Raw genomic sequence first — 15,355 nt, 5'->3', positions numbered from 1 at the left:
AAGTAGGTTTGTTTGTTTCTCAGCACAGAAACTGTAGAACAAAAAGCATCTTGTTTTCAGCTAAACCACCCAAATTTATCTTGACCTTAGGCTGACTGTATGACAGTCATAGTACACATCGTTCACTGGCAGCCACTGAACACCATTGTGCAAATCTAAGACATCAGGTTGCAAACCTAATACTTTTTGTGCAGGAATTAATACTGCAATTACTGACAACTTACTTCAGGCAGTGCCTTTCTTTAGGGAGAAAATAACATGTATAGAACATTTTCTTATACATTTTGAGAACCTTTACATTCACAAATAACAATACTACACAATTCCTGAAAAGTAATATCTGAAAAGGCATAAAAGTAACACTGTATATTTCACATTGGGCCCACAATAATCCAAGCCACAAGAGACACAATAGTGATGAGCAATCAACCATGTACAGTATATATGCGTTTTGTCATCCACACAGTAAAAGCTTGTTTAATCAATGTCCCGATCAATTAAGGATGCGTTTAAAGTGATGCCTTGACAAGCCTAAACACATTCAAACAAAAAGACAGCGGCAAAGGAAACTGCTATCAGATGTTTATTCAGTATACAGAAAAAAACTACTCAGCCTCTGGCTCTGCAAAAAAAATAAAAAATGTAAGAATGTCTCACATATTGTACCCAAGTTGTATCTGTCTCAAGGGCAGGAATAACAAAAAATGGGCAAAAAGTTTCCTCACAGATGGCAGAGCTTGGAACTGTGTGTGTGTGGGGACACGCTGTCTCTAAATGTCCTGCTCTCTTAATGTCTCACTCAGCCATTAAAATCAGAATGTGTTGAACTCGTTCTTGCTCAGAAGGTCAGGCAGCTTGCAAGGTAAGAAGTCTTTACTTTACTTTGCTGAGGATTGCACATCTCTCCCAAATAGAGCAATGTGTATTATGGCTATTTGTTATCTTAGTTACTGCTGCTGTTTTATATTTATTTATTTTTAGGCAATATAACTCATTTATTATATTTATTTACATTTTTTGTGTATTTTTTCATATTATATTATCAATATCACAATTGTAGCAGTGCGATATGGTTGTATATCAGCACTGGTGGGAGGCGTGCATTAGTGTCCCACAAGTGACAATATACAGCCATATAGCACTGCTACAAGTGTGATATTGCGTTTATGCAACCGGTCGATGGCATAAATGTGTATATAACAGAGACAATCAAACATGGAGATTCTTAAAATCCTTTTGCATGTGGAACTACTTTCTTCCACCATTCATTCACATCTGCAGCTGATGTCAGAACAACAGAAACCGTTGTTACTTCACCAACGTCACTTTAGAGCTAATATTTGAATGATTCTCTAGCGTAATATCTAAAGTGATGACAAAACAGGTGATTTTGCTCACATTTTAATATTATAAGGCTGAATGGCATGAAATGCCATCAGTCTACAGCGATCTCCCAGTATTTGTCTGTTGAATTTACAATAACTAACCCCGAAAAAACCAAAGTAGCACAAACACTACCAGATTACTGTTGTGTTTGCGATAAGGAAAAACACTAAACGCATGCGGGCATTTCTTCTTAATTCTTTTTACTGAACTAGTCTGCAGTAATGAAAACAGGACACTTATTAGAAACAGATGGCCAACCAAAAAGTAACTCAGGGTTATAAAAAGAGTGGCCAACACAAAATACATACATTCCTGATATGCGAGTCCCATCTTACACTCAATACAGTACAATTGTATGGTATAAATACACTACTACAATGTACAAAAGAGAGAGATTGACTTAGAATGCCAGTTTAATAAGGATTTGATCAGCTGTAGTTAGATATTACGCTGTTTTTATTCTCTAAGGGCTTATTATGCATCTGTGTATTATGTGACACTTAGTAGTATGTGAAGTATGTGTTGCTATTGTGAGGTTGAACAATATCAATGGTCTTTGCTCTGCTCAAAGACAGGCTATTGGTGTGACGCACTGTCTCTCAGAAATCATAAATATTTAAAATAGGCAGTATTCTTATAAATAAACTGCATAGATGCAATCTAAACAACTACATTCTCAACTAAAAAGCCTCAAAAGTACATTATGTTGCCCAACAGCAGCAATATTTGTCAAACTGTAGAGTATCCTCTGCTTGTCGCTGTATGTGGGTGGACTAACGGAGTAATACACAAGGGTGAAGGGTGAAAAGGCTGTACGAGTGCTGTTATTTGCTGAATATCATACGGCTATCAGCCAGTCAGATTCAAGAACCTGTTGTATGCAGCTTTATTTTAATTATTGAAAACTATTTTTAGTAGTTTTAATTATTCAGCTTAGTTAATTAGTAATTGATAATATGCATACAATAACTACACTGTAAAAAATGCAGGGTTCCACACAATTCAATCATGTTGTCCCAACACAAATTGATTAAGTTAACTTAACACTTTTAACGAATTTATGTTGATTGAACATAAAAAAATGAAGTTGTCCCAATGGAATATCAAGAATTGTGTTGTTCCAGCTCAGTTTAAATAAGTAGCTTTAACGAGTTAATAAAATAATATATTTTTGAGTGTAATGGACAAACAATACTGAAAATGTGTGACTCATAATCCACTTAGTACTGCATTAGCTACTACAAAAGTCTCATTACTAAATTAAGGAAGTGTGAGTGAGGAAATGTGCGATTATGTAATAATTCCTAATGTACATGCATTAGTAAATAATAGCAACCAACAGTTTAAAGTTTTGTATTTCAAACTTCTACTTGTATCTTTATTAATTAACCACCATCTAATGCTTTACAAACATGATTATGTTATGTCTTAAACATAAGGTTGGGTTTCAGCATTGTAGTTTAAACTACACACTCAAAATAAATTACATTTTTTTCGCTATTTATTCAAACTAATTGTTTAAAATCAACTAAAACAACACAATTCTTTATTTTTTTAATGGGACAACTTAATCTTTATGTTCAATGCACTTAAATTTGCAAGAACAAATAACTTAACTAAATTTCTTCATGTTCTCCTGACACAAATTGACTGTGTGAAACTCAACATTCTTTACAATGCATAAACTTTACTCGTCTAAAAAGCAGCTACATTTTATAAGACACAAAAACTTAATATAAAGAGGCCAAGTGCATTTGATAAAATCTACATTGCATCAGCAAATCTTGAATGCATATGTTGTATTAGTATTTGGCATACTGACAATATTAGGCCCACTGTACAGTACAATAATGGAAATGTGACAGTCGTCATGAATGGAAAGCGTATTGTGTGAATTTAAAGTGGTGTCATCCTGTGGCAATTCCTTTTTTTGGGTATTCTCTCAGCACTTGGCACAGGAGTGTAAGGAGAAAGCTGGAAAGACCCCCACAAATTTAGGAGAGTGGTTTCCCTCAGTAAGCATTCTGGCAGGAGCAGGCGAGAGGGAGCGATGAAGACACCGCCAGCACTTTTCGCTCTGAAATCATAGGGAGACTGAATGGGCTGCAGTGGATGACTATAGAGCAGCAGTCACCGAAGCGTCCGTTTAGCTTTAGTCATCGTATTTTGAGCTGCTTTGTAGTTGTGTACCCCATGTTGTACACTGAAAGGCGTCGATGCGTGCTAAAGCTGAAGCTGTCATGCGGAGCTCAATACGCTCTGTGTCCCAGGTAGTGGCTACACCGGAGAAATGGATTACATGGGTAGAATGGCAATTACCATGACAAAGAAAATCCTAAAATAGGGGGAGCTTAATGTATACATTCAGTGTGCAACTTATACAGTGACATTAATGCTTTGAGAGCTTCATGTATGCAAGACCTTTTGTGTACAATTTTGCTTTGTTTTGTTGTAATGCAGATTATGACCTCGAACCTTTATACAGGTTATTAACATTAAAGGATAGTTCAAACTTTACTCATCATTTCTGTTGAGCACAATAAAAGAGATTTTGAAGAATGTTAAAATTGACATCTATTGGAAAAAGTCAATGGACGTCTACCTTCTAATATTTTTCTAAATATCCTCTGTTCAACAGAAAAAAGACCAATTATAAAAATATGGAGGGTGAGTAAATGGAGGTAGACTTTAATTTTGGATGACCTATTGTAAGAATGAATTTTAACCACAGCGGTTCAAACTGTAGTTCTGCCGAGTGACTAAAAAGTTATCAGCATGATGGTAAAAAACTGTACATTTCTAGTCAAACCATTCTTCATCGATATTATGTGATTATATTGTACTGCAATATGGACCAATTAAGTGTTGATGTTAAATCAAAAGTAATTCACAAATACTTAAAAAAATTAGATGATTTAATGACATTGATTCTCTATGGCTACAACTGAATTAATAACAAAATAACTGTATAAAATGATAAAATATGAAATGATAAAACATGTGATATAAATTGTACCCAGCTTAAATGTAAAATTAAAGTTACCAGAGGTAGAAGGAGAGACACGGGGAGGAAGAGAGGAACAAAGAGAGCAGGCCCAGACGTTAGCCTGATTGTAGAGGAGTCAGAGACGATAGACTCCAGAGAAGGAGAGGAGCAAAGCAGAAAAGCGCAGAGACAGAAAAGAGAGGCCAGGAAAAGAGCCAGAAAAGAGATTCCTAGCTATTTTGTACCTTTCTTGACCATGTGACTAAAACCCAAATGCTGAGACATTCAAACTGACCAATAAACATGTGACCACATCGTAAAACCCCCAAATTCCACACCTCAGGCCCTGATCTAATCAGTATGTGCCTTTGGAATTTGTGTGAGCCTTCTTTGGTTAAAAATACATAGAAACAGATGCATATAATTAAGACTCTTACAATATGCCTTTAAATGCCTCATCTAAATCTATAACAACAATTACTGAAAAAAATACTGTGGTTTTGGGATTTAGTACTGATTATAATGGAAAGCATATCTAACTACATCCAACTGTAAAGATAACTGCAACTATATTAAAGGGCACCTATGACAAAAATCAACTTTTGGAAGCTGTTTGGACAGAACAATGTGTATGTATAGTGTGCCCACTGTCATATCAGAGTGATATAAACCCAGCAAGTCTCTTTTTTAAATTTCCTGACTTTAAAATAGGACCCAAATCCCAGTGATTTTGACGCTCACCACGATGTAATGTAGGAATGCGGTTTCCCCGGCCATCGAATTGATTAACAGCAGCCATGTCTTCATAATATATACAAGTATACACATGTCCACAGAACATTTTTTGCAAAGAAACTGGGATTATAGCATATATTACAACTCTCTGATCAGCTTCAACCCAATAATTAATTTTATAAGTTGATTTTTTTTTAAACAGAACATCTTTGTATTCTTTCTGTAGTTGAACCAGACCAAATAAATCATTCATTCATTAATTTTCTTGTCGGCTTAGTCCCTTTATTAATTCGGGGTCGCCACAGCAGAATGAATCGCCAGCTTATCCAGCACATTTTAACGCAGCAGATGCCTTTCCAGCCGCAACCCGTTTCTGGGAAACATCCACAAACACCCATTCACACACACACTCATACACTACGGACAATTTAGCCTACCCAATTCACCTTTACCGCATGTCTTTGGACTGTAAGAGAAACCGGAGCACCCGGAGGAAACCCACATGAACGCAGGGAAAACATGTAAACTCCACACAGAAACGTCAACTGGTCGAACCAGCGACCTTCTACCTACTGCGCAACTGTTTCGCCTTTTCCAAACAAATCAAAATAGCTAAAATACAAAACATATGTTTAAAACATATTAGGTACTCTAAAAATGCTGGGTTATTTCAGCCCAAATGTGCATAAAATATGGGAAAATGCAACAGTTTGCTTTTTTGTTTTAATTCATAATCCCACTTTAACCCAATTGTTAGCACATTTAACCTAAATTTAGGTTGAGATAACGCAGTATATTTTACAGTGTATAAAAGTGCATTCACCATTTTATTTAGTTCTAGTCTAAAATACACACTCAAGTAACTCTAAGTCTTTTGTGGTTAGCTTCTGAAGTGCGGTACGAAAAAGCTGATGAAACATTTCAGGCTTGTACAGTAACTACACCTCCCTCAACCTTTGTTTTTTTTTTTGGGTCAAGCCTCAGTTTGAGAGTTATTATTTAGACCCCCTAACGGGTTGAGTACGTCCCACTCCTATTCTTCTCTTCAGCTGTTTTTTTTCTGTTCACAAGATCCTCAAAGTCTTTATTTGGGTGTAAATTCGCATCCAGCCCACTGCTGGTACTTGTACAGCAAAGTCACGTGACACCTGTTACCTTTCTCAGCGCTGGTAAAGCAGTCCAATCACTGTCATTTCTGATGATATTATTCAGTATTTTATACGGCCTTTGTACAACGATTACAATAACTAAATTCAATGTAAATTCCACATACGAATCGTTTGAGTTAATAAATGTCATTAATAAGACTTTATGGTTTAAAAATACTCTTTAAAACACACTAATATTTGAATGTGACTGAACGAAGGACTTGTATTTTTTGAACCACCGATCGCCCCCTAGAGGAGATGTGTATTACGTCCCTTCGGTAATAGTGTCAATGCCGTCCAATGGGCTCACGCAGTCCTCTCATGTCGACTTTCTGCGGCAAGTACAGAGTTTAGAACCAGGGCTGTTCTGGACTGATGCGGGAATAAAGACTGCAACCAGTCGTGAATGTTAAACACACAGACGCCGACTAATAAGTTTCAAAAATCTTGCGAGTAAATGGGATTCAACGTCTTCCGGACAGAATGTAAAGAATTCCTTGAAGGATGTGGGGAATTAAAGGCTCGTTCGCTGTGCTGTTATTGCTGTTTTTGGCTTATATCTTCGCGTCCTCGGTTAACGCCGGTAAGTTTGCATGATTGTGTTCGTTTAGTCAGTAATGTCATTGTTATTTGTGGTCATTTTGGGGCTTTTGCGCACGAAATGGAAAGACGCGAACCCCTGTTACACTATTTTAGGTTAATGAACAGAATGACAGCGGTTTTTTCACATTACTATGAACAAAATTCATAGTGAAATTGCGTTCTGGTGTGTTCGTAATGGTAGGGAACAGACAGGTTGCGGGTATGAGATGAATAAATGATGCGCTACTACCTGTTCAGCCCTCCATTGGGAAGCACAAGACGCTCGTGGGTTTTCCACCGTTCATTCACACGGCATGTAAATGCTGTGAACAATTCGTGTGATCCTAATTGATCCTGTTCACAGAGACTGGTGAAATCTGCTCGCCAGACAGAGATGACACTTTGAATGCACGACAGATCAGATTGTGGAGCTTTGGGATTTAGGGAATTCGTCTGGGTGCAGACACATATCATTGGCTACTTCGTTTTTTAATGATTTGATAACTAGTAGATTACAGCTAAATAACTACAGCAGAATAATCATTAGCTGTCAGAGTCACAGATTCATCCCCCTCAATCGTATTTGCGTTTGTCTTTCAGTAGTCTTTCAAAGCAGCAGCCTTGCATTTTGTTCAAATTCATTGTTTTAGTGCGTCTAATACAACAAGAACATTTTATTATATTATTTTACATGTATTATTATTATTATTAATAATAATAATAATATGTAAAATGTATGAAATAATAGCTGGTTTCACTGATGCAAAAAAGTAAAATAGGATATTTATGAGATAAGATATATCAGTATAAATGCCATACTTCAGAACAAAGCTTGAAAATAAATTAAAGTAATAGTTTAATGTAAATAATGCTTGTAATTATTCAATGTAATTCAGCTTTCAAAAGAAGACACTGAAAGCACAAAAAGCATTTTTAAATATAAATGTAAATATTTATAACGACAAAATAGATGTAAGTTCTCGGCTATTTGATCTACATACAGTGCTCAGCATAAGTACACCCCTCACAAATTTGTCTTTTATTTATTCATTCATTTTGTTTTCGGCTTAGTCCCTTTATTAATCTGGGGTCACTAAAGCGGAATGAACCTCTAACTTATCCAGTTTTACGCAGCAAACGCCCTTCCAGCTGCAACCCATCACTGGGAAACATCCATATACACTCATTCACACTCATACACTACGGACAATTCAGCTTACCCAATTCACCTGTACCGCATGTTTTTGGACTTGTGGGGGAAACCGGACCACCCTGAGGAAACCCATGCGAACATGGGGAGAACATGCAAACTCCACATAGAAATGCCAACTGACTCAGCTGGGGCTCAAACCAGTGACCTTCTTGCTGTGAGGCGATTGTGCTACCCACTGCAACACCATGCTGCCCAATCTATCGTTTAAAGCTCTACAATATTATATTTGTGCATTTACATTAGATTAGTCAGTACTGAAGCCAAATCTGGAGCTTATCTAACTAAATAACTTACGCTAACTGTCCAAAAACTAGTACATCCAAATGGATATGTTAAAACAAATAAAAAGAAAAAAGAAAACAATTTAGTTGAAATTTTGTAGGTCATAATTTTTTTTTTTTTTGCAATATTTTGCTTGAATTTAATTGTAATATCTTTAATTTCTAAATATAATTGGTGACTAAATATATATGTCCTATATATATATATATATATATATATATATATATATATATATATATATATATATACACACACACACATAAACAATGCTTTTACATTGTGTACATATAAACAAAGACAAAAAATGACAACATCAATACTGTCAACATCGACACAAGCAAAACCTGACAGCATCAGCATCATTTTGTCCACATACAATTAAATTTTGCTTTGGAAGTAATTTATAAAGGGACGCCACATGGCAGTAAACTTGAACCCAGAATCATTTAAATTAAGTCTTATTTTTTCCCAACTAAGGAATTGCAACACATCATTAGCCCACTGTTTAAAACAAGGGGGAATGATTATTTCCAGTTTCAAATCAAGCATCTTGCCAAAGGAGAAGTAAATGCAATGCTGTCCAATTCCCTTTTTGACAAATTGTTTTTCATTTACAATACCAAAGTCAGCAGTAAAATATTATTTTAATAATATAAAAATACTATAAAAATAGTTTACTCAATTATGCTGAGCACTTGCATGCATGTTTTAAATGTAGTTTTTTGGCATAAAATTAGTGAATCATCTGATATATATATATATATATATATATATATATATATATATATATATATATATATATATATATATATATATATATATATATATATATATATATATATTTATATATATATATGAATATATATATATATATATATATATATATATATATATATATATATATATATATATATATATATATATATATATATATATATATATATTGTTACGTGCCGTTCATTCAACAAAATGAAAGGGAACCCAAACCAAGTGAAAAATGATAAAATAAAATAATGTGCAAAAAGGGTTATCAAAGTACACAAATTAATTGTCTAACATAACAATATGTAATACAACAAATTATATAGGAGCAAAGTTCAAATAAACAAAAAAAAAAAGCGGTGGGTAAGGCAAAGGAAGTCAAACGAAAAAACGGTCCTCCAAAGCTGTCTCTGGAACACAGTTTGGAAGCTCCTTTTATAAAGCCTGAAAATTAGCCGCTGCATCATAACGAGTCACCTGTTTAGAAACAGAAAGCAAAACCCAGGAAACAGAACGAACCAATCACAAACCCATAACAATATATATATATATATATATATATATATATATATATATATATATATATATATATATATATATATATATATATAATTTAATTTTTTTTATAGAACATCTATGAACCTATAAATATGAACCTCTATTGTGTTCATTGTTGATGGCACTGAATTGAATGCTGCATTGCATTGCATGTTGTTGAGTTGAGTTTTGGATTTTTAGACTGCAAGTTGCAATTTTACATAAAAACTATTGTTCTGCCTAATTCTGATGGGTTAAACATAACTAAAAAATAATCATCAGCAGCTTTTAAACAATCAAATTCTAATAAGAAACCTACAAGAATATACAGGTTAAGTGTGACTACATATTATTACAATTGTTTTATTGAAGGAGGTCTACCTACCTTTTTTTGATTATACACTTCTATTCTAACAGTACTGTATAAGCATACAAAAAAGCCTCTTTAAAAGTCATAAAAGTTCCTGTGAAATGATACGGCTGTTCCATATATCTGGTCATGGAATATGCTGAAATACGACCACAACGTGATTACGCTGTAGTGGCTCTTCTGATGTGTAACATTATGTACAGATTAACTGTAACAGACATCCACGCTCTAACAGACACTAATAAAGCACACCGATCCGCTGCTTTTTCTCTTTTATGTGGCAACAAAGCCTCTGTCCATACGTCTTTATTCCGAGGCGCTGGCAGCGATGCAGGACGGAGGAATATTAATGAAGAGAGCAAGTGACATTTCCACACCATTATGAAAAGAACAGAGTTTCAAACACCCCGTCGAATACAGAGGAAGCCGGTGAAACGAACGTGTCAGAGAAGAATGGATCAAGTTTGGAGGCTTGGGTTTTATTACAGGCCCGTTGTGTTCTGTTATGACGTCTGTGATGAAAAGCAAGAGGTGCAGCGTGGAGTTTCAGGCTCTGGGCTCTCGCATGTTTGTTTCATCTGACAGTGTCAGGCGTCGCATCAAAGCTACCGAGGACATTGTGAATATTTTATGAGTCTGATGTTGTTTATTGGGGCCAATCGCCTGTGTATGTCGCCTTTTCGAGCAAATCTGTCAGTCTGACAAATTAGCAATAGAGATGTTAGTCAATTAGAGATGTTAATTGCATGAAATGAATGGGTTGATCACAGTAATTAATATTTAAGTTACAAAGCTCTCAAATAAAGGCTGCCAACAACCAAATAGACTTTTTAGAGGTTTCTTTTGGGGATACAGTTTTAAAATGTAAGGTTCTTATTATTTATTGACATTGGTGGTTCTAGGTTCTTGGTGAAATTGGGGTTCATTAAAGAAAAATAATTTATTCATTGTCTTTTTGGCTTAGTCCCTTTATTAATCCGGGGTCGCCACAGCGGAATAAACCGTCAACCACCGTCATTGGATAAACAAAAAATGTCTCTTTTTTTTGTTTTTTTTTAATCTTTATTTTGGAAGAGTTTAATTCACCCCCCCCCCCCCCCCCCCCCAAAAAAAACAAAAACAAAAAAAATGTATCCAACATGTAGGGGACTTTTCTAGAATAATATACATTACATAGCATGTTTCATACTTTAACAACACTATTCATTGCAATCAACATCTTCTGCATTACATTGCACACTTACTCCAGGATTTTGTGAGTTTAATGGTTCCTGAGATAAAAAGGGGACATTTTTACAAGAGTTTTGCGTATTTTAACAGCTAAGTACAATCATTTAAGCAAATATTACCATACATTTTGAGAAAAGCAGTCATTTTTGGCTGCAGATATATTAAAAGTTTTCTTGCAAAATACTGAAGGAACTTTATCATACAATTATAAATTTGCTAAATGAAAATAAATGATATATTCTGCTTATATGCTGTTTTATCTGCATGTCATGAAGTTTTAAATCTCAGGGCCGTGCACATCAAGTAAATATTTAAGATGAAAATGGTTTGGCTGACAAAAAAGAAAAGAAAAATAATATATTTGATCAAAGACACATTAAAACTGTAATATTCAGAAATATTGCTACAACTTAAAACCATATATCATAGCATATTCAAAAATGTCAAATATTCCTGTGGGTGGAAAGCTAAAGTTCCAGGAGACAGAACTGCAGGAGAAGAAAAAAGTTCTTCTAATTAATGTTAAAAAATCTATATTATAAATAAGAAGCATTCGAGAAACATTTGAGACTTGATCATTTTGTGTAAACTATGTTTTAATGTCATTTTTCATTCATTCATTACTTTTCCTTCGGCTTAGTCCCTTATTTATGAGGAGCCACCACATCGGAATGAACTGCGGATGCCCTTCCACCCATAACCCAGTAATGGGAACACCCACACATTCTCACATTCATACACACTCATACACTACGGCCAATTTAGTTTATCCAATCCACCGATAGCACATGTTTTTGGACTGTGGGGGAAACCAGAGCAACCGGAGGAAACCCACACCAACACAAGGAGAACATGCAAACTCCATGCAGAAACGTCAACTGGCCCAGCTGGGACTCAAATCAGCAACCTCCTTGCTGTGAGGAGACAGTTCTAACCACTGAGCCACCATGCCACCCCTTTTCTCTCTCTTTTTTTTTTTTAAGAGTGACTCACTCCAAAATATAAAAAATTGTGTCCAATATGTAGCGGACTTTTCTAGAACTTTACGATTATACAGTATGTTACGTTTTTTAACAACAATTTTAATTACAATACATTAAACATCTCTAAAGGATTTTGTAAGTCCAATGGTTCCTGTGATAAAAAAGGGAAATTTTTATATGATGTGTTGGACTATTTATAGGGGTTTGGTCTTGAGCTGATTGGATAATAGAATCAATGTCTTTGATGAATTAGCCTCATCAAAGACCGGTTGTGCACCTCCCGAAATTTGTTTATGAAGCATTATGTGTGTGAATGCTAGAGTGTATAGGTGTTTCCCAGTACTGGGTTGTGGCTGGAGGGGAATTAACTGCGTAAAACATCTGCTGGAATAGTTGGCGTTTCATTCCGCTGTGGCGACCCCTGATAAATCAGAGACCAAGCCGAAGAAAAATGAATGAATGAATAAAATACAGTAAATAAATAAAATTACAACTTTAGCCATTGTGAATACTTGCAGCATGGTATTAATCTCTCACACAACATATTGGTGGAAGTATCTGAATATAAGAGGTGGTCAGATGGGGTTGCAGACTCCAATCTAAGATGTTATTAGATGCTTGAGGGGAACCGTTTGCATCGTTTCCCTTGAGTTCAAGGCAGGCCGTGGCTCTCTGGATCACAGAATGGGATTTGAATCTCAAGGGTATAATATTCTCCGTCTAGAGGTCAGCCAGAGCTATGAAAGCGCTTAAAGACTTCAGGCAAAACTGCCTCCTGTCATCTCTGACATCACTGAATAGATAATCACTGGCTCAGTCGTTACTCCCCATAAGGGAGCTTTGCCAAATTACTCTACATTAAGAAATAATCTCACAGGTCAAGGAAATAATGAAACTTGGTTTGAGTTGGCAGTTTTCCTCACAAATTCCTGTCACTTTAGAGACTTTTTTTGAATTCCATTATTTTTATGCTGAAGTAATGGTATTTTATATTCCCAAACTCACACAGAAACCATTCAATGTTTTTTTAGATTTCCATTAAAGCATGATTTACTGCGTTTAATAAGCTGTTTTCCTTGTGGGGACCATTGGCTGTCTCCACAAAGTAAATGACCGCAGACTAACACAAACATTTGCTTCAACTAAATAGGGACATGCAGTAGACTTTGACTAAAATCATGGACAGTACATTGTTTTTACATATAATAAAGCCAATAACGATCACAAGTTCAACTCTGACACTGAAACTTTTTATTTGCACCATTTTTATTGATTTTCTAATTAAAGACAAAGTGGTGGCAAGAACGCATGCACCACACACTAGAGCTACACGATGTTGGAAAAATCTAGCATTGCGATATTTTGTTATTCTGCAATAAATATTGCAAAATGAATACAATTCATTTCAACAGAAGACTTGAATAGCTCTATTTAAAAAGAATTTATCATTTGAGATTGATTGGTATGATTCTGTAAGTGAGGGTATCTGCATAAAGTCTAATGAACATCTTAAAAGCATAGATAAATACAATAAAGAAAAAGTTACAATTAAAACAAAATGTGTTTAATTATTTTCCGCATCTAGAAGTCTTCAGGAATAGTAAATGAATAATAAAAATTGAAGTAATTCAATAAAATGAGTCAATAATAAAGTTAATAATGTTACAGTGTTGCATTGCAAATCCTGTGATTTGAATACATTGATCACATTGCAATATCGATGCTGAAACGATATATTGTGCAGCCCTACACACACACAGACACACACACACACACACATACACACACAAACACATTTCTACAGCTATCTTAATGGGGTCTGCCCATAGGCATAAAGATTTTTGTACTGTAAAGACTGTATATTATGTCCTCTTACATTTACATTAAACCCTTAAAGGAAACAAAATCATGTTTACATTTTGACAAAAATATATTCTGTGTGATTTTTTCATTGAGCCGTTTTCATCATGGGGACCAAAAAAAGCCAAAATTGCAAAACAAAAAGCCAAAATTTATTAGTATTGCTATACTTGAGGGGACATTTGATCAATCTACACAAACACCCAGACACACACACACAGAAAGAAAGAGAAATTTGAAAGTTCAGAAATTTGATCAAAAGCATTTAACAATACAGAAGATTTCTATTTCACATGAATGCTGTTCTTTTCAATTTCTATTCACCAAATACTCTTAAAAACATTCATCGATTTCTATTCTAAAACTTTGTAAATCAGATTCTATGCCTTAATTTAAGACATAGTTAACTTATTTCAGTAAAAAGTTATTGATAATCTTGATATGTTTTACAATATATGGCAATCATTTCTTGATCACCTGGACCAATACAAATGCAGATTCTGAGCAGCAGTGTGATGCCTAATATGCTTACTTCCCCTATAGAATGCCTCTGTATTTTCATTTAAACGGTTTATATGCACTAATAGTTTTTTTGTTTTAATAATAACTTACTTAAAAAAAATTTAAAATTATTATTACTAGCATTATTTTCTTTGTATTATCATGCTAGTTGTTAAAAACTTGTTAAAAAAACATTCATCAATTTAGCAAAACATATTAGGCACAGGCATCACAACCGCTTTCAGTATTGATTAAAATGAGAGGTGTTTTGAGCAGTTAAACTCTTCATGTTTAATGATGGTATATGCTTTAGAATTCATCAATATAACACAATATTCATATCAGTATTCAAATCATGAGCAATGCGATGCTGGAAAATCAGCCTGCTGTGTGCAGGTTGATAAAAAGAAATTAGGCAAAACAGATCAGATGTAAAATGATTGAATATATTCAAAAGTACTACAGAACATGTAACCAAAAGCCAGGCCAAAATGAACAGAAAAGAAGGCTGCATGTTGTATCCGAAATTGCCCCTATAGCCTCATACACTATTCCCTACATTAGTCCACTGATATAGTCCACTTAAAGGAGTGAATGAACCGAGAGAGTGAATTCGAGCTTTAAATAGAAAAAAATAGTTTGTGCTTTGCTGTTTGAGAAATCCCTCAGATGGATTAGACTTCTTGGTCAGGCACTGTGATAGTTATTTAACTCTTAGCTTGCTGTCTATTAGTAATGAGACTTTTGATTTCTGTCATGTATAACAAACGTTACTTTAAT

At 34.8% G+C, this 15,355-nt stretch overlaps 1 protein-coding gene across 6 annotated transcripts in view; it reads left to right on the top strand.

Moving 5' to 3' along the window:
- Nucleotides 1-797: 797 nt before the first annotated feature.
- The window catches only part of fndc5b (fibronectin type III domain containing 5b), a 69,472-nt gene continuing 54,914 nt past the window's right edge, over nucleotides 798-15,355 (top strand). For 3 of the 6 annotated variants that reach the window (XM_073930851.1, XM_073930852.1, XM_073930854.1), the window contains exon 1: nucleotides 798-862. Coding sequence is in view for 1 of the 6 variants with exons in the window: in NM_001044337.2 (NP_001037802.1) it covers nucleotides 6,760-6,838 (79 nt within the window). In the remaining 5 variants the exon portion in view is untranslated. Of the gene's footprint in view, nucleotides 863-6,545; nucleotides 6,839-15,355 lie in introns of those variants that run through there. The other 3 variants (XR_012394579.1, XM_073930853.1, NM_001044337.2) reach the window with 2 other exon arrangements.

Source organism: Danio rerio, chromosome 19 (assembly GCF_049306965.1).
Source record: "Danio rerio strain Tuebingen ecotype United States chromosome 19, GRCz12tu, whole genome shotgun sequence".
In the NCBI taxonomy this organism is placed as follows: Eukaryota; Metazoa; Chordata; class Actinopteri; order Cypriniformes; family Danionidae; genus Danio; species Danio rerio.
Note: the sequence above shows the minus strand (reverse complement) of the source record. Positions and strands in the feature narration are given on the sequence as shown.